This window comes from Balearica regulorum, chromosome 2, assembly GCF_011004875.1.
Source record: "Balearica regulorum gibbericeps isolate bBalReg1 chromosome 2, bBalReg1.pri, whole genome shotgun sequence".
Lineage (NCBI taxonomy): Eukaryota > Metazoa > Chordata > Aves > Gruiformes > Gruidae > Balearica > Balearica regulorum.
The window spans coordinates 30,276,804-30,297,165 of record NC_046185.1 but is presented as its reverse complement, the minus strand read 5'-3'; the positions used below and the strand labels follow the sequence as shown (position 1 = coordinate 30,297,165).

General features: G+C 36.1%; 2 protein-coding genes across 14 annotated transcripts in view; one reads left to right on the top strand and one right to left on the bottom strand.

Moving 5' to 3' along the window:
• Positions 1-20,362, bottom strand: part of RBIS (ribosomal biogenesis factor) — a 424,391-nt gene that overhangs the window by 164,092 nt on the left and 239,937 nt on the right. The gene's annotated exons all lie outside the window — the stretch shown is intronic.
• The window catches only part of RALYL (RALY RNA binding protein like), a 404,493-nt gene that overhangs the window by 281,465 nt on the left and 102,666 nt on the right, over positions 1-20,362 (top strand). For 2 of the 12 annotated variants that reach the window (XM_075743807.1, XM_075743804.1), the window contains exon 1: positions 840-966. The exons of the other annotated variants lie outside the window; for them this stretch is intronic. In XM_075743807.1, the coding sequence (XP_075599922.1) occupies positions 930-966 (37 nt within the window). In that variant the 5' untranslated portion in view covers positions 840-929. Of the gene's footprint in view, positions 1-839; positions 967-20,362 lie in introns of those variants that run through there. 12 annotated transcript variants of the gene reach the window in all.

Here is a 20,362-nt window from a genome sequence, read left to right as displayed (position 1 = left end):
TTGCTGAATGGAGTTTCCACCTCTTTCCAGCTCCATAGTTGCCACTGACATCGTCTTTCTTGAATGTCATCACACCTCTCATCTCCCACACACAGCAAGAATTTTTTTCCCTTTCCCCTTCTCCCTTTAGGAAAATGTCTGGATTCTTTGAAATGATGACATACAGGTATGTGGAACATCATACAATGCTGCCACTTTTTTTCCCATGACCTTGTGATTCAACAGATTAGTGGGCAATGAAGTAGTTATAAAAATGAGCGATCAGCAAATTGTTGCTTAAATAACTTTCCCCACATTAAATCATTGAAAGGTAATGCAGAAGTAAACAAAGGCATAAAAAAATTAATATAAAATTGCATTTTATATGTTATTTCCTGAATAACCTATTCATGAGCTCAGACCTGCAGTCAGGATTTCATTGATCAACATGTGTTGATTTATTTTTTTTTAAACAGTAATTTTGCTTGGAAATTTAGTCCAAAATATTTTAATGTCCTCATATGCATAATTCTAAGACCTGTCAATGAAAACTTAGTTTTTATTACTTTCTGAGACCATTTATGCAATTTTGGTTATATCAGGGCTTTTTTGAGGAATCTCGATGTCAGACTATCGAATAGCACATTACTCCACTTTGATTACATGATTCTATATGCTTTCTGGATCTTATTAGCTGCTATTAAACACATTTGAAAACATATTTAAAATAAATATATTTTGTCTCTGAGCTTTGTAACAGAGAAAATAGTTAGAGCCCAGTAGCATCTCCCCTGGATTTTAGGAGAATGGTATTACCCTGCCTTTCTCTGAGAGATTGCTGGTTACCTTCTGTCAGTGAGCAACTGTCTCGCTGCAAAGCAGAAGCACGATCTCATCTCTTTTGTCTGTGTTCAAGGCAATTACTTCTTAGAAAGTGGAATTTCTTCAGAATGACTATGTACAAGAGCAAACGCAGAAACCAAAGATGTAAGTAAATTGTAAAGTTTTTTTAATGTTCTTGCAGAGGAGGGAAAATAAATCTCCAGTTTCATTGAACACCATGCTTTACTTTACCCTGCTCTGGTTAAATAATACCAGGAAAGCAGGAACAGTATTCCCTGCCAATTATCCCACTGTATCTGTATGTTAAGTGCATGAAAGAGCTTTAAAATAAAAAAAAAAAAATAAAAAAAAAAAAGCTCACTTGTTACTATGGAAACCCTCAGTAAGTGATTGCTTTATAATATCAACAAATAAATAGAGATCAAAAATAAATTTAGTTCAGCACAGCATCCTTTATTCAGGGCTTAATGACTGGCTAGCTGTAGCCTTTGACTTGGTTGACACGCTTTCACTTGGTGGACTTTTTTATGTGATTTGCTTTAGGGAACCAGCGATACCAGAACTTTAAAGGCAGTGATTTTATTGTCCTTCACCATAACTTTCAGAACAATCAACTAGCTTGCTTAAACCACAGAAACAGAAACTGGGGGGTAGGGAAGCATGCATGTATCTCTGTTGTGTGTTTAAGACACTCCAGCCCTGAACGTTCACTGGCTTCTAAATGCATGATTTTCCACTCAAGCAGCTGTTTGACTTTTTAAATTGCTATGGCATCAGCTGGGGGAATATCAGCACCAATCTTGTCTCCTCCAGAACATTACGGAGGGTGACTGAGGCAAGTAAAAATGAAGTGCTGTGGGTCAGGTCATGAAGTATGTGTTACTGTAAGGAAATCTAGCAAGAGGCCAAGTTATAAATGGAGAGCATGTCTGAGGCTGAGAAAAATGCCATTCCTCTAAGAAAAATGCCATGCAAGGACTCTTTCAGGGAGAGAGCAGGAGGGGAGGAATATCAATTCAAAAGAAGATAAGTTTGGACTTTATCTGGACAGGAGCATTGTTACTGTTCAGAGTTGAAGGTGTATATACAGCTATATCACTGACCTCGGTTTCTGGTCCTTAGAGCTTAATCTGTACAGGTCTCCAGTTTTTCTTGCCCAAAACAAATGGATGTGCTGCATGTAGAAAGTTTGCAGGACAGATCTCTCCTAAAATCTCTGCAACAGAAATCAATCATTTGCTTCACATTCAAATAAAAAAAATTATCATAAATTTTGTTCCTGTAGCAGCAGTGAAAGAAAATTATTTATATACAGGCAGATTATAATTAATCTAGTTCATTTTAACATACTAATTACTCTCACTGTTATTATGTAAACCAGCAGCTCTTTCTATAGCCAGCTGCATTCTTGCATTCTCTCCTGTTCAAGCCTGGTTATGGTGTACAATAACCAAATTTGTGACTGGGTAGCTGAGTTGTTAGTTTTTTTGTTGTAGGGATATAATCATTCACAAAAACTGCACGAGATGCTTTTAAGAATGCTTTTATGAAGACAACCTGCCTTCTTCCCCTTTTCCCTCCACCCCTGCTGACCCCAAGGAAAATCTGTGATTTGCCAAGGAAAAAAAAAGAAAGAAAAAAAAAAAGAATTAAACATAATTAGAATCAAATCTGTAATTATGAGGGTGGCTGTTGCAATGTTTTTTGGTTTTAGAATTGCCTCTGATCTTAAGATCCTAATCAATAAATATCTCAATAAAACTGCCACCGTTATATTAGATACCAACACTATATACATAGATGCTTCATTAGTACCTGTCAGCTAATTAGCAACTGTAAAAGTCTTAACAGACAAACAAAACTATTTGATTAATTTTGATATTGCTTCTATTCATATCATTCAAAGGTTTTTTGATGGATAGATTTCATCTAAACAATTGTTATTCTGAAATAGTGGTAGCAGCCGTGTTAAACAGTAGAGAAGTACTACATTTTCTGTCCATTACATTTAACATGTTCTATTTCAAACTTGAAGGCATTTTTGGTGGCCCTTAATAAACAATAATAAAAGATATTTAGTATATAATTTCCAATATATGTAGGGTAAACCTTGGGGTTTATATCTCCTGACTACCTCTCAATAAAACACTTGAAGACCTGGCATAAAACAAAAGTGACCTTTGTGGCTTTTTCTTATTCATTGAAGTTCTGCTTCTGCATTTGGTACGTTCTGAACAGTACTGTAAGCATAGGTTTCCTAGCACATTTTTTTCTCTAATGTTTGAAGAAGTGTGTAAAGGCATTTTGTACTTAATTTAAAAGCATGTCAGATTAGAGAGGAGGGTAGAAAAAATAGACACATAATGGCCTTTTCCTAACATAACATATAAGTAATGCCCATTTCCAGTTTCTGTCCCACGTACAAAACTGTTGCCAGATGAGTAGGTGTAAGAAAATGGGTCTACTTACCTGTTTGCATGAATAGGATACAGGTTCCCCATACATTTTATTCAGCTGCAGGATCATACATAAGACTTCTAAATTCAAAACTAATCTAAATGTTTCACTTTCATTGTACCTTTGGTTTTGATTCTAGTCAAAGTGGCACTCACATAAAGTAGTTAACATATTTATTCCGTATATGGTTGCAAGTAATGAGAATTAAAAATAAGTATCGCAGTAAACTGTGGAACTTGCATCACTGAATAAACAAAATTCAGATGCAGGCTATTTCTATATGTTTGTGTATATACACAGAGTCTCCATGCGTACATGTGTCTGCACACCCAGATATATAGCATGCTTTGTACTTAATTCAGAGTGTTATCTAACTGATAGGCCGAGTTCTCATTTCATTGCATGGACCTACTGACTGAGTGAGGGGAAACCATCGTAACAAATGCAATCTTATAAACACTGAAAAACTGGTAGACACATGTGGTAAAGCTTTTCTGAAATAAAAGGTTTGAATCTTAGACTGACCTGCTTTAGGGCTGCAGCTGCTGAGGAGGATGGTCGTGGTAAGGCTTGCAGTAGGCTGCTGTGCACATGTGGGTCTCCTCCATGGAGAGGCAGTCGTTCACATCTTCTGAAGATGCCATGCCTCCAAGCCTCCAAGCCTCTCATGAAGCAGGTAGCAGGCATCCATGTTTCACTGGGGTCTTTCTTGTAGACTTTACTGTTACAGGAATCAAGGCAGGCTACTACTCCTGAAGAAAATAACATTGGAAAAAAATTACATCTATAAACCAGCTTTAAGAAATTCACGTTTACAATTTATTCATGGTTAGTGTAGCTTCACAACTTAAATCAGGACCACATTGTGGAGGGTTGTGTATGAAAAAGTGAAAATATGATCCTTGCTGATGCTTCAGTCTAGCACTGTAAATTTGACTTGGAAGAAATGCAAGAGGAGACAGAGACAGTAACAGCCAGTGTGGCAGGCAGCCATGTTTCGAGGAAGGTGTGTGACAGCACTGGGAAGAGATGTCAGAGTGATGCCTGGAGTGAAGAGGCTGCTGTGGGACTTCACTGCTACACATCTGAACAGGGGGTCAGAAAGTTAAGGCAAAGATGGAAAAAATAAGGGAAAAAATATGACTTTTACTTTTTTCAGCCTCATGTTTTGGTGCTTCATGGGATCTGTTCGGTGTGTCAGCAATGACAATCAGAGTATAATAGCAGTTGAGGTAAAGAGCCATTACTTTTGAATATTAGGAACCATTGATAAAGTCAATAGTCATCATAAATGCAGCTACAGATCCTGTCCCTGTCCAAGGGGTGAATTCCAAGGCATCGATCCCAAGCTCATTCATGACAGTATGAAGAATCCTGTCAACATCAAATGGTCTTGAAATTATGCTCCAAATACTTTAATGACTTGTAACATGGCTTGGCTACCAGCTCCATGAAAGTATCTCTTTCCACTGCATATTATAGTTTGCTTAGCTGAAATAGTCATTGCTATTTTTTGTGCTGACATGCTGTGAACAGTAATTTTTTTTAAAGTATCATCCAGATCTTGTGAAGATTCTGCTTCTTTTAAAATCAACAGATGAATAGTTATATTACAGGGTTTTTTTTTTAAAGTGTAATGAGAAGAGAGACATTATACTTCCTTTTATTCTGACTATTTCTCTCTCCTCATAGGAGACATGCCACAACTTTACCTGTAATTGTCAAATGGATTATGATTCTTTACCCTTACTCCCCAACTGTGTTTGTGCAGTCCTAGGCTTCCCTGCATGCAGAGTCCTGTAGAAAGTAGTATGTGCATTTATTAAAGGGTTAAATTAGTGATAGTAAAATGAAGGTAAAATAAATGATTTTTCAGAAGTTATGCAGGTAACTGCTGCAATTTAAAATGCATGTGGCTGTCGCATAAGGTCATAATACTTTTGGTTCAAACTAGCGCAATATTTAAAGGTGTGCTGTCCACAGGTGTCACCCGATGCGTGTTTTTCAAGTATCCTTGTCTTGCTGAAGAAATCATTTCTTCTATACTGATAACATCTGATGAGAAATTCTATGAAATTCCAGTTTGAACGAGTATTTTGTCCTATCAGCATTCTTTGATCTATTGCCTTGCCTGATACATTTTCTTTTATTGATAAGGTCCCACTTGCCATATTTTCATCACGGATTTGCTGTTCTCATCTTCTTTGTCCACCTTTACAGAGAGCATAATGACTTTCAGCCTTAAAAATAGAGTTGGCATCTGTTGAGTCTTGTTATATTACACTTTGATCAGCCCATGATTACTTCCATCTCCTTTTTGCCTCTTAGGGCAATACAGAGCCCCCAGTACTGAGGCTGCTGCCGCTCAAAGAAAATAACAGCCTTTAATACAGTGTGTGCTAGGAGTTAAAGTGACTGGAAAACCAAATCTCATTGGGGAAAACAAGTGTAGTTACTGACCCAGATACATATAAGAAAACTCTGCCTCTTTCCTCAAAACATCAGAGACCTAGACAACAAGGGAATATCTCTTCAGCATGATACAGAGACAGCTTTCTTCATGTAAAGATATCCTAGAATTGCCCCGGGATATTCCTATTGCTGCATACCTTTTGAGGAAGTAGAGTTCAGTGCAATTAAGTGTATCAGTAATAAGGCCGAGCGAGAAGACACTCATGACCTGCAGGAGTACAAATGTCATTGAATATTCACATCACATGGATAACATCTTTATAAAAAAAAAAAAAAATATAATTGCTACTCAACAAGTCAGGGGCTTCAGGGATATAAGTGCCCTTCTCGTAGCTTTGAAAGGAATTCATTGTGACCTGAGAAGGTTGGCTTGTTTGAAATTATTCATTTCCCAATGTTACTAAACAGTAAAACTTAAGACATACATCCCTCAGTGAAGCATCCAGGGTAAATAAGCTAGAAGTGTCTGTGTAGACTTCTAAAGCAGACGTAGTTTTGCTGCTTCTAGACTGTACAAGTGAATAAAAACTATTCAAAAGCAATTTTTCAAAAAGCATCTTTGCAAGACTAATACTCTGACCAAACCCTACACACACAACTCACGTGATGCTCCCCACTGCTCAGTGGGATTCTGCCCCAGGAAGAAAAGCAGAATGTTTATCCCTCTAGGGTAAATGCTGGGAGGAAATACTAAAAGTGAGGAGAAAAACTTGGGGAATCAAGAACTTACAACGTATCTTGAAAAAGGGGAGAGAAAGGAATAAACAGTACAAGTACAGATTCAGAAGTGACTTCTAAAAGAAATCATCTGACAGCAGAAATCAGAACACCTGAAATGCAAGTGGAGAACATAACAAAGAAATCAAACCAGTCAGTTCAGTATTATGAAGGATAAATTTAGGGCGGAAAAAACCCTTAATAATAGCTTTGGCTTCGTTAAAAAGGTTATGGTTTAATGTTGGGAGGGGTTTCTTTATTTTGCATAAGTTAGAGAATAGTGGACAATGTACAACATTTCAAGAAAAAGAATAATTGGAAAGCTAGGGAGATCTCATAAAAATACATCAGCTATTAATAAGAATTATAAAAGGATATTATTAAAAAGATTAACATATGCAAATCATGTAATTTGGATTATGTGATTTGAGGTGTATTAGGGGAATCAGCAAATGAATGTACTACACCATTGAAAGTTTGTATTTGAAAGGTCCTTGAAAACTAAGAAGGTATCAGAAATATAAATGTAATGCTGCTTTTCATGCACACATAGAATTCCAGTTCTCAGCCTTCTCAGGCCAGCAGCAAATGTCGCTGTGTTCATCAATAACATAATTTATCATTAGTGAAACAGCACTTATTGTGTGTTGGTTAGTCTTCTACAAGGAACCAAAACTTACAAGTTCTGGGACTGCACTCCAGTAATGACTTGAGATCTGGGAAAACCAATAATAGTTTTAAAAAGTGAAGTATAGTAAAATAACAATCAACAGGTTGAAGATAATCATAGTCTAAAGCAATCCATATAGAAAGACAATTCTTGCTCTTAAACCAAGCAAACAGAAGTCCAGTGGTTAGAACCTAAAGTTAGATGACTGCAGGCTGTTAAGATACACTTTTTCTGAGTGTAATCAGTCATACTTGCCATTTCTCCTCTCCATCACTTAGATTTTCAATCAAGATTGCTCACCTATTTTATAAAATCTCTTTTAAACATGCAGTATGGACCTGATGGCAAAGTATCTATTCAAACCATATGGTATATGTGCAAGTTAGAAAGAGTATTATTCTCATAAAACCTCTAAAACCTATAAAATTATGGAAATCTTGAAGGGACTCGAGGCTTCCTGTATTAAAATCTCTGTACTCTGCTGTAGCAGTGCCCTCTACCTGTCTGCTAAGAAAAAGGAGAAAAACCCTCGAGGGGTTTCAGAACAGAGAATCTGCTCTCTTAAGGGAAAATCTGCTGCTGCTTATTTTCATATGAAGTACCAACTCTATCAAAAGAAGTATTTGCATGACTGCATATGAAGGCAGTACAAGTCCTGATTTTAAGCACACTTTTATTTCTTTTCGTAGCCAACCTGATTTTTCCCTGTTCCCTTTCATGTTTTTTCTCTGTAGGAACAGAGCAGGAAAGAACATCTCCGTCCTACCTCCAGTACAGGTCTTAACTTCAAGCAAAGCTTATATCTCTGCCTCTTTCTATAGTCAAAACTGCTAACAGGCTGAAATGCCAGTCTTTCTGATACGTGCAATCTTTTCTCAGTAAATCATTGAGAATTTTTATTACAAAATTAAACATACAAAATGAAAAAGCAAAGGACTTCTAAGAAATGCTTCAGTGACATACCTCTAACTGTAACCAGCGATAAGATCAAGCACAGTGTGTGCATATTGACACATTCACAAGGAAAAAAATCATAAAGTTTTAAAAAATACATTTCAAGTCTCTCAAATTATTATCCAAAATCTAATAAACCATTAAAGGGATATTTACTTGTCATGAAGCGTCAGTCAAGACCTAAATATGACATAAAGTCCAGTATTTTTCAGCATTTTTTTCAGCATTTTTTATCTTTGAGGTTCTTTGACAGTAAAATCCAGAAACATTTCTGGATGTTACTTTGCAAACACCCCCCCCCCTCCCTTTGTACGCAGCCCGGAAGGGACAGAGATCTCAGGTACATTAGAGTGGCCTTAAAATGAAGTCTGTGAGCACATACAATCAATATTTTGACTCCAGCTCCTATTTATGGAGCATTTTTAATTTTAAAGAACTGACATTTTTAGCATTAAATTTCTATTTTCCTCTGTTCCACTTCATTTCTTCTGGTTTTTTTGTCATTTATTAGTGTGTTAAACATTCTGATAAATAGGCTGCAATGTCAGTTTATGTTGTGGATTATGGTTATAGATTTTTCTGCCCCTGCTTAAAACTAAGGTGGCATCTCTTCCTCATTGTCCTTTGCAGAAGCCTGCAGTGATCTCTACAAACTATTCTTTGTTTTTTCTCAAACTTTTCACAAAATAAAGTCTGCCTAGGGCCATGCTTCATAATAAATAAATAAATAATGAATATATATTGTATTATAAGACTTCTTTTGACCCTGGTGAGTTAGAAATTGCCTTAGAAAATCATCCAACTGTAATTCTTTAAATAGAACAGCAATTGTTCTCCAAATTGCTGGTATCTGTCTTATTAATAGTTTCCAAAGGCAATTCTACTGCTGATTTTGGTTCACCTCCAGGTCTGTCATAAAGCTGGGTCTAGGTGTGACCTTATAGCCTGGTTTTACTGCTTGTATTCAGATATGATTTCCTTAGGACTCGCTGAAGGTTTTGCACAGCTATTTGCAATACTTTTGCTATATTTTTGTTGTGTTACTGGAGGGCGACATGTGCTATCAGCACAGAACTGAAGCCTACTGCCAGAGAATCTCAACACTCAGCAGTCTTGTTTATTATTCTGAAAACGGTCTTTCCATTTTATGAGATATCTGTTTTGAAGGGAAGATTAAAAAAAAAAAACAACTTACAGTCTATCATTTAAAAAAAATCAGGGAGAGAGTGGTAGGGTTACTAGGGAGGTACCTTCCCGCTTGCCCTTAGTGGCCAAAGAAAATTTCAGTGATTTAGTACTGGTCACTTGTAAAATGAGAAACAGAAATATACATTATGATTGCATTTCTGGTGCACTAAGTACTGATTTGATTTGCCTTACCACTGGGTATCATTCTGTATCTTCCATTTAATATATTTGATGAGGACTAAGTCTTATAAAGATGGACTCATGCCAGTATGAATCTAGCTCTAGCACTTTTTGCCTTACTCTGATATTCCCTAAAATTAGAATAGTTTTCAAGCATTAAGATATGTTTGTCTCCAAATTCCTTTCATGAGACGAGAAAATCTGTTAAAGTTTTTGCCATTGTCCTTACCTCTTTGTTGGTACTCACTGATGAGCTTTCTGGGAAGAACATTTTACAGTGTCATGGTCCTCAGTAACGTATATTTTGATATATAAGTAACCTGCAATGTACCACACATACTGCATTGCACGTGACAGTGATCAGCTGATGTAGATGCCTCAAATAGGAAAGAAAACTTTTTTTAAAGCTGGTTCGTTAGTAAGTAGCTAGAGGCATGTAATGAGTGGACAGCATACAGCCACCAGTGCCTTCTGTAACAGTTTGAGCATCATTATGCACATGCAATGATCTATAATTATTATAAAAACTAGGATAAAAAGCTTTCTGAGCATGTTTGCAGAAATTATTGTATATGTTACAGATATTTTGTTTGAATTTTTAGTAAATCTTGACTGTCACAGACAAGCCATTGTAAACATTCATGTTCAAAATGAGTCTACTTGGATTCTTTTTGATCTCTGTCAAAAAAGAAAATATTTTCCTGCTATTCACGCACATTTTGCTTAGAGTTGACAATAAATGCCCAGAAAATAAATTATTTTTGGTCTAAAGAGGTATGAATATTAATATATGTGCTTTTATGAAGTATCTATCTCCTGTACGTGAGAATAATCTCTCCCGTGATTAATTGAAAAATCTATTTTTCCAAATTAACATTGTGATAGCAATGCTAGCAAGATTTTGAAAGTAAACACAAAATCTTTTATACTCCCTTTTTATAATGAGTTGGATTTATGCTTTCACCAGGGTCTTTTTAAAAAATGAGGAGGAGAATATCTCATGAAATGCAGATTCTATCAAATGGACCCGCCCATGAATGCTGCATGAATTGCCTTACTGCAAATGTTTGTGCTGTCACCATGAAATCTGATTTCTTTCTTCCTTTTCATAAAAATATATTAGGATGTGTTTTTACATCTTTTCTTTATCTTTGCCTGAATATACATGCACATTATTATGTTAGCTCAGGATGCTTAATAGAATTCAGTTTTCAAAATATTTGATTAGCCAAAAATGCTATTATTAATGTTGGAGGACATGTTTATACTTGAATCTAAAACCTACTTCTACAGAATGTACTGTACATATTCAAACAAAAGAGATCTGCCATAGAATTATCTATATTTTACTATATGGTCAGCTATTGTCTACAGATCCTGGTAACTAAAATAGGCAACTTGAAGCACTTAAACTGTCTTCAAAAAATTGTACTTTCAAAACAAGTTGTAGGTATATAAACAGAAATGCAGATAATGGGGCAGGGAGGAAGAAAAATCATGCATATAACTGGCTTACAATTTAATTTTTGCAGAGGTTTACATTTTCCTTATGTAACATTCTTCTTGCCAGGAATTTGTAACTCAGGAACATGATGAACAAGTGCTTTATGTTGAGAATTTAAAATTGAAGGGAAGTGGCTGGTATATATCATTTGCCATTATAACTTATTTCTGACTCATTTAATGCAGTTAAAAAAACAAAGATATTTTGTGCATAGTTAGGTTACATGTAAGTGATATACGCTACCCATGGCTGTCTGCAGAATTCAAGACATACATCAGAGAGTAGATGGGAAAAAATGTCAAGTGACAATTTGCCAGCTAATCTCTGATGAAAGTCAGTTCCAGCAAGCAGGCTTTTAACAGCATTTTGTGCCTTTGAAGATCTCCTCCAGGCGTTCTTTTTGTTTTATTGATTACTTTTATACGAATCTAAAGTTTTGGTCATGCAATACTGAAATCAATGGCAAAATTCACATTGACATTGAAATAGTGTTGAATCAAGGCCTTGTTGCTTAGAAAAGCGTGATGTTGTCCTACACAACGCATTCACAGAAAACAGCCATGTGACATGCCCCAGGAGCATTCCTTAGGGATTTAACTCAGATTTGAAGGGAATGTCTTACAGGTGAATACCTGTTTATTCTGTTTCTTCAGCTGCTCGGTTGGAGTATTTGTTGAAACTGCCATAAAAGTGTCCAATTTACTACCATTTGCTGTAGTGATTTGCTGAGAAAAACTAACATAAACTGCCGCCATTGTTATACAGAAGCTATAACACAGCCGTCAAGCGTTAATGTTTTGGAGTTATTAGATGTTGCACCATCAAAACATACTTTAGTGTCTCAACTAATCTGATTCTCCTACCTGTGACTTTTTAAAAAGTCCAGGATCTACCTTGCATGTAAACATACTCCAGGTTATTACTGTTCATATATTTAGGTATAAATACACACTGAGCCAGCATTTAAACTGATTTCTGAAGTCATTTCTCCCCAGGACCTAGGTTAGGTGAGCCCATGATGGTCCCATCCAACCTCACACTCAGGTTTTCCTCTGTGGACAGCAGAGTCTAGGAACGGGCAGAAGTGAGGACTTCGCTGGAGTTCTCCCCAGAAGGGAGTAGGGATGTTGGCAAGAAAGCAGCTAGGTCTTGTGCTCAAAAGCGCACCTGGATCCTTTTATTGAGGCCATGTAAGTATCTTGTCGTGAACAGCTGTGGAAGCCAAGCTGGGTTTACATAGTTGGCAGAAAATTCATTTCATTGCAAAAAAGAATTACTGAAATAATATATTATGAGATACAATATTTGAGGCAATCCTTCTTGGGAAATATGTAGTGAGGCCTTAAGAATGTATTGTACAAAAGGTTGATGCTTTTTAAGAGACATGGGTTGTTGTTGGGCATTAACTGAATCTTCAAAAATCTGTCCCCCAATTTGGTCTTCTATCATCTAATAGAGGTAAAAGAAACCCGGCAAGTCATTTTTGTATTTCTTTTATCACAAGGGCAATGAAAAACAGCAGAAAATCATGTGTGTGAATTTTTATTCTCTCAGTTCTGAAAAGCCACCAGCCAAATCAGTTTAAAAAGCATTTAGTAAAAGAAAAAGAAATGTTTGGGGGGTTTTAATAATCACATATTTGGCTGTGCTTCAAGCAAATGCAAATTGAGCAGCCAATTTATAAAGCCTGCCATAAGATGTTTTTTTAAGGGAAGCTATAACCCATCCGGAATGCACTCATACTGCTCACTGTTATATTATAAATTTTCTAAACATAAATTATTCAGAAATATTAGGACATTAATGTAATTTAACACTTCATGCGACAGTGCATGAACGTGGTGCTCTGGGCTCTAGGAAATATGAGACGAGAACAAAATGGTTTTTGACAAAGTTCATGTCTGTATTGAAGTTCAAAGGATTTAATACCATCCTATCAAGGTGAGGATTTTTAAAAAGAATATTTAGTGGTCTTTTGATGGAGATGCTAGAATCCAATAGTAGTTGTGATCTTTCTTTCTATTTAATGCTGTCATGGTAGAGTCACTGTAATATATTGAAGGATTTGTCCAGTGATGAATGAAAGTTCTAGAAATTAGAGAAATTCTTGTGCTGTCCTTACTAACTTGTTAAAAATAACACCAGGAATAATAATAAAGCTGATTGAAATGTTCTATAGAGAGGCTCACAGTTGTAGCCTATATAAATAGAATATTGTCCAAGGCTGTGATCTCCGGGCTTGAATCTAAACTCTTAATGATCAAAGGTAATGGTAGAACAAGCTGATTAAACATCAGCCTCAGAACCAGTGGAAGCCTTGTCCCAGATCCCTTGCATTGAATTGCACAATTCACAACTTTTCTATAACTCTGGTAAGATATAGGGTACACACCTCAAACATGCTTTTATTTTACTCGCTTAATAACAATCTGTTTCTATTTATACTATTTTACCAAAGCAACTATTTGTCACTTATTTCTTCAAAACTGTTCTGCAGAATTAAATGCTGGTTTATCTTTTATGTACTAATTTGCATTTCTTGTTACGTATCTTACAATAAGTAAGTCAGGTGTAGGGAAAAGAGAGAATGGTGAAGAGAGGAAATGGAGCTCAGTTCCCATTCTGTACTGAAAGCATTATGCTATTGCGGCCAGAAATTTGCACTTTGGAGAAGTAACAGTTCCCCTCTTGACTTTGTGAAAACAAAGTTGAATCCAGTCTTGGAAAAGCAAACATCATCCCTGTTTTTTTCCTTGGAAGAAGATCACACACTTGCAGCTATATAAATGTCCTCGCTGAGAGGATTTGAGAGTAATCTGCATGTTGTATGGGGGTTTTTTTTTCCTCGTTACACAGCAAAAAAAGTTCACAAAATTGGAACAGCACAAGCTGACTTAATGAAAAATTATAAATCTACATTACTACATTACTTCTGCTATGTTCCTGCAGCTCTACCTACAAGAACCAGGGTTTCTCTATTGGAAATATAGCTCAAACAGCTGGAAACTCAGCAGGTTGCAATGAACCCAGAAATACTAAAGATAGCTATAGCTTCTATATGTCTTTCATCAATTTTAATTAATTTCCCCAGTGGAACGATTTCAAAGCTACTTCAGTAATTCAGGTGATATTTATAAGGCCTAAGAAAGTTGTACTCTGAAGGGATTCATTAATTGTGGAGCCTAACTTCATCAGTTTTTTCCTGATATGCAATCAACCTACTATTTATCATGCCCTTAATTTTATGGCATATTAGTCTGCTACATACTCTTAAATAGTGTGTGTCTAATTAATGCTCCCTGATTTCATCAACACACATGAGTTACTCCTTCTGGCACCTTTCTTTCATCATCAGTGCACTGATATTGTTCAGGTGTGGTACATAGCAAGCATTATTTTTTCTTTGACACATTAATCATAGCCTTATCTTGTGATGTATAACTACTGGCAAGGTCCTTAAATAAAAAATGAGACTGAAGTCCCATGACAAAAGATCAACCAAGAAGACATACAGGTCACACCTGTTTCATTTCCACAGCTGTATAAATTTGATTTGCCACAAAGCTGGTTAATTATTTTGATCGTTGAATTAGTCTAGTCAGAAAAGTAGAGAGTATTCAACAAGGACATTGATAAGCTTGGGATGTGCCTGTGTGAAACAGTAATTAGCTTGATGCATGTTTTAATCAAAACCGAATGCATGTGACCTTTGCCAGATATTACTTCTGCACATGCACAGAAGAAATATGTTTCTTCAAAACTTTTAATTTTCAACTTCTTTAAGAAACGTAATTTTGGTGTTTACCATGATCTGATAAGAGTGGTTGTTAAGATTCTCACTGACATATAACTGTGAGTCCCCTGGATTTAGGAACACAAGTCTCTGTGACATATCTTATAACTGTCAAGCCCTGGATATATATGGTGAAGTCCGTGTGTGTCACCGAAGCTTGCATGCTAAACCTATCAGCATTAGCCGAAAAAGCAAAAGGCTAATCTGGATGATAAACAACCCATGTAAACACAGCTTAATCCTTCTCTGCTTGTAAAAATGGTCATAGGTAATATTCTTCATCTTTTAAAACTGTTAAGTATGAAATTGCTGCAGCTTGTTGGGGGCATACCCTGAAATCTATATACAGTGCTTAGTTCTAAATTGGTTAGCACCAAACTGGGCTGTTCAACAAACTGACGCCTCGGAGGTTAGATGCAAGTGAAGCTTGAGAACAACCACTGCAGGTTACTAAAAACATTGGTTGCAGACTTCCAAAAATTTGTAGAAATTGTGGATATTTTTAAAAGCAAAACACATGCTTTATGTTAATAGACAATAAGATCAGAAATATTCTTTTTGTTGTATATGTCTTTAAATGAATGAATATATATGTTATATATCTCCATGTTTTGTGACTGATTTATTATCCAGTTTGTGCCATTTCTAGTTACACTGGCTGGTACAAAATCCTGTGAATATATTAATCCCTCTGTATTGGAACTAAGCTGATTGCTAGCTGGGGCTTAAGAAGATATCCCCTTTGTAGCAGATATGTGCTGACAGTATTTATCACTAGAATCCCCGTACAAGGTGTTCATCACGGGCCGTGTGCTTCCAGGGTCACGCAATTTTTCCCATTTGAACATAGCCACCAATGATAAATACACCCAATGCAGGAGAGAAAATCCTCTATCAGGTCTCCAAGCAGATACACTCAGATGCTCTTTCTGAACAAATATTCTCCCTCTCTGGAGTTCCAGTGAAGTTCAGAGGACAGAAGTTTTTCTGGGGCATGCTGACAGTTTGAATGGGAAGTCCGTTTGAGGTAAAGGACTCTCCATTTCAGGAGTGTTTACCAGTTTGCCAGTGTTTACAGACGAGTGCTCTGGGTCAGCTATTAATTTAACCAGAGGCAAGAAATTTGCTATGCATCTGTCCTTGGGTTTGGAAGACCATTTGATTCCTCTTTTGAGAACCTCATTCCACTATTAGGAAGTATTAAAGATTGGAAGATGAAGGAGAGGGATGAGAAAGTAAGACCTATGCATCACTTCATAACTCAAATGGGAGAGGGGGAAGTGGTGTTCTCAGTTCACAGGTGGCAGCTGACAGCAGCTCCGCTGTATCCCACAGATCACAGCTCTCCTTTTCCCCTGAGCTCTGCCTTTAGACAATGTTGTGTTGGTGGTCTCAGAAGCTCCTTCTGGCTTGCTTAATCCTACCAGCAGAGATCCAAATTGCTTAGAAATAACACAGTCGTTACATTAGTCATACAATTTGACGCCAGCATGGGAGTCAAACTATGCAAAAGGTTTTTCCTGTCTGTACCATACGATTGTTATTTCTGTGATCAGAAGGTAGATATTTAGCATAGCAACTTGTGTTGAGAAATGGAAATGCAACATTTTTAATTAATTATCATTCTAGAAATTTGAAATTAAATGTAACTGGTTTTGACTAAGAAATTAACTGGCTTTCTTCAGGTTAATTTACATTAGAAGGGTAGATTGCTGGTACATTACAAATTGTTTGCCATCCTCTTCAGTTACAGTGAATTTACAAACCCAAGTTTTCCTGAGGGCAGAATCTATCAGTAGAATATTTTCACATGGTTTCAAATTTCTCCCAGCCAACACTTCATACAGTTGGTTGGTTTTGGCTTTTTCTCAGGATCATGATGTTGCAACTATGATGAATTCTTCCTACTTCTTTAATTATTTTTTTTTCTTAAGAAGTTCAAGAAAATAATTGCAGATATTTGCTTTTATATTTTTTGCAAATGGCAGTACTGAAGAAAGGTACTGGAGAGCTAATACTCTAAGTGACTCATGGATTTTGAATACACAGTATATTTTTAATATGTAAACATAACAAGCTTATATTATTCATAACAAATTTCTTTCAATGTTTGGCTTTTGTAAACTCAAGCAACTCAATTAGTAATAGCAACAGCAAGAGCTTTGTGTAATACAATGGTTAAAAGGCTGAGTTCTCCCTACATTACAACTTCTGCCACCACTATAGCTAGTTTTGAATTAACCTGAGTATCTAGCCATTTTGTGTTTTAAAGCTATAGCAATAAATGACAGTTCAGATCCTTTTAACTTGATATTTATACTCTGCCATTAATTGCTCCTGTTAATGTGGTGGACTTTAGCATGCAAGCAATAAATATTACAGAAATAGCTTATTAGTCAAAGCCTTTTACATGGACAATATGACAGTCCAAGTCTGTTGGCTCCTTCTTTCCTGAGAGGTATGGTTTCTGGCAATATGCACACAATTGCCTAATTCCATAGCTATGGGCAGGAATTCAGGGATGCAGAGATTAAAAAACAGGTTAAGATAAAAGAAGTGGTATAAATTGCTAAGATCAGTTGATCCCATAACTAATCCAAAGCAAATAATCCCTTTACAAAGAAAGATCACATCCTCATTCCCTCTTTTACAGGAGGTTTATCAAGGCCACAGTCTGTGAATTTGCATGTGCTATGCCCTCTTTCTTGTTTAATTTTTCTTCTTCCAATTTCCTTTTCACTCAGCATCACTTTGTATGGTAAACAGACAAAAGAATTATCATCCTCTCAGTCAAGGTCGTATCAACATTACCACCATGTTACAGCTGATCTAAGGTACCTCAGGTGTATCTGAGTATTCTCTGTCCTCTGCAGAGGATCAGTTGTCCTCTCTTTCATTAAATATCCCTGTGAAGACTGATTAGCTCAGGCCTTCCCTTGTTTCCTGTGCAAAACCTCCTATTTTATGTTCTGTGATCTTACTTCTATCTTAAATCTTTTAGAAATAATAATTTCCTGCAAAAACATTCAGAGCACTTATTTATTCCAAATTTACATACTTTTTTTGGTGATAGATGAAGGTAAGTGTTCACTCTGATGAACGTATTTTTAGAGACAAGAGACATGATTTTCCTATATCATCTTAACTTTATTTTTGTTTATATTGAATAGGAATCAGAGATGGATATAAATCTGCTACATTCATAGCTAGTGAGATATGCAAAAAGACAGGTACTAAGCATGAGAAAATTAATTAACATGTAAAGATTTTTTCATGCAAAATTTGGGAAAAAATTAGCATAAACTAGGTCCAGATAATTTAAATGTTATATACAAAACAAAATATGCAACTATTTTGAAATCTTATTATCTTCAGTAGTAACATGTTGAAAATTACAGGAAGTAATTATTCATTTACTGTCAGAAAATTACAGGGCAATATATAATCTGTGACATTTCTCTTATGAGAAGATAAGTCATGTTTGGTTTTTGCATGTCATTGGCTTTATCTTGCAGGATACTAAAAGGAGATCAGCTAGTAAATGTGCTAAGTCATAGCACAACGAGCATCCATGCAGTCAGGAGGAACATGCCCAGAGCGCAGCCTGGATGTGATGTAAGTGGAACTGACAGGACTGGGTGCAGTGTCAAAGTGTGAAAAGGCGACATTTACAAAAAAGTGACACTGGTCAAGTACATTGTGTTACTGATCACTAAGCTCAGAGCTGCAAAATCCACACTTCAACACTTGTTGACAAATTGAAACATGGGGTTTATATCTATGTTGTTGAGTATTTTTTGTAGGGGGTTGGCAGGAAATGCCAGTTTAACACAGCATGAGGTTGTGTTGGCTATTCATAGCTCCTATACTTGAGCAGTTGGATATAGCCAGAGGTCATTAATAAAAATATTTATATTTTATTCCTTTCTTTGTTCTTGTGGCATTCCTCATCCTCTGTGATTGTTTACTGCTCTTTCCTGTTTGCTATTATGGAGTTTCTAGAGCATATATGATGACTCACTGTATTTTCCTTTCTTCCTGATACACTACTTTCCTCCACTGCTGAGATGGTAAAAAGTAGTATTCATTGTAAGCACAGTACTCACAAATTGGTTTATTGAAGTGTTTGATAAGCCCACAGATATGCAAAGCACATAAAGGACATTTTTACGTTCATGAAGGATGATATTTTAGATCATGTAAGACTAGCGAAATGTGGACTTTTGAACAAAGTTTATAGGATATTTTTTGTCACATTTATTATCTTGTGCATCCAGTAGGGTGGATGAGTTTGCACTTGAACTGCCTCTGTCTCTTGACTGCTTCTGTCTCTTCCCATCACTATTACAGCTTTTAGATCTTGTTACCAATATGGTGGTGGTTTTCCTCTTTCTTGGTAGTTAAAGAAACATTATTCTTAATGCTATGTCAGTTTTACAACACTACACACAGTGCTCCCTTAGTTGATTACTATTTCTTTAAGCAGAAGTATTCACACAAGAATAAATGCCTAAACTTGATAAAACCAAGCAACAGCAAAACTCTCTTAGCTAAATTTCAATTTCACAGGTACAAGCATTTTAGATATTAGGAATAAATGAAGAACCAGTTCTTTTCTTTCTAACTAATTTTGTTTCTAGTATAACTAAATGGCATGCTCCACTGCCCACGCTTCCTATGCCAAATGGATTTTCCCTTCAGCTTTTACAGTATTAATTTCCTTGATTTCTCAAATGCATACCTGTAATTTCTGTTAGTTTCAGTGTGCCATTTGGGAAGAGTCTGTCCTTTCCTTGGTCACCATGCTAACAATTATTATCTAAGCTTACAGATAGATAAAGTAAAAGTATGTTCAGGATGGAATTTAGAAGCCAGTGGTGTTAAAATGAGGAAAATAATTACTGCCAGCAACAGGCTGCTCATGATTAGAAAGGAAAGAGTAAACCAGTGGTTCCCTACTTTTCATTTTTAATCTCCTGTTCACAAGGACTTCTGGTTGTTATCTTGTTTCTAATTTTTTTCAAAATGGCAGGAAGACTCATATATGTCATATATTAAGAGTCCTGATATTCAAATAAAGAACGGCATTTAATTGCAGTGAATATTTCTTCAGTACTTTCCCAGAAGATAACAAGCTCTTATGTTGTGTCCTATTTAAAATGGCAGAGAGCACAAAATTCTGTTTCAAGAAAGTATATCTACATGAGCAATTGAAAGAAAATGTGTAAAAAGATAGACTCCTCATTGATATTCATTAAACTAATCCAAATTGTGCCATTTTTTTTACAATGTGTTTTCAGATTTAACTTTTTTTCTGAAATCTATTCTTGTTTCAATCATAATCAAAAAAAAAAAAATAATTCAAGCAGCAGCAATAATCCATTTGCTCTCAGTGGACTTAGAGCTGAAAGAAAGAAAATCTGGTCTCTGTCTCCTTTTCTGTGGGAGAACTTAAATCCAAAAGCACAAGATACATGAATACAGTCAAGTGGTCTGACATGGTTGTAGGAATAAAGCCATATGACACCCTTCACATATCCCAGAAAAGTGAAGGGAAGTGCCATAAGTTTCAGAAATGTACAGCAGGAGCAGTTCCACAGACGTC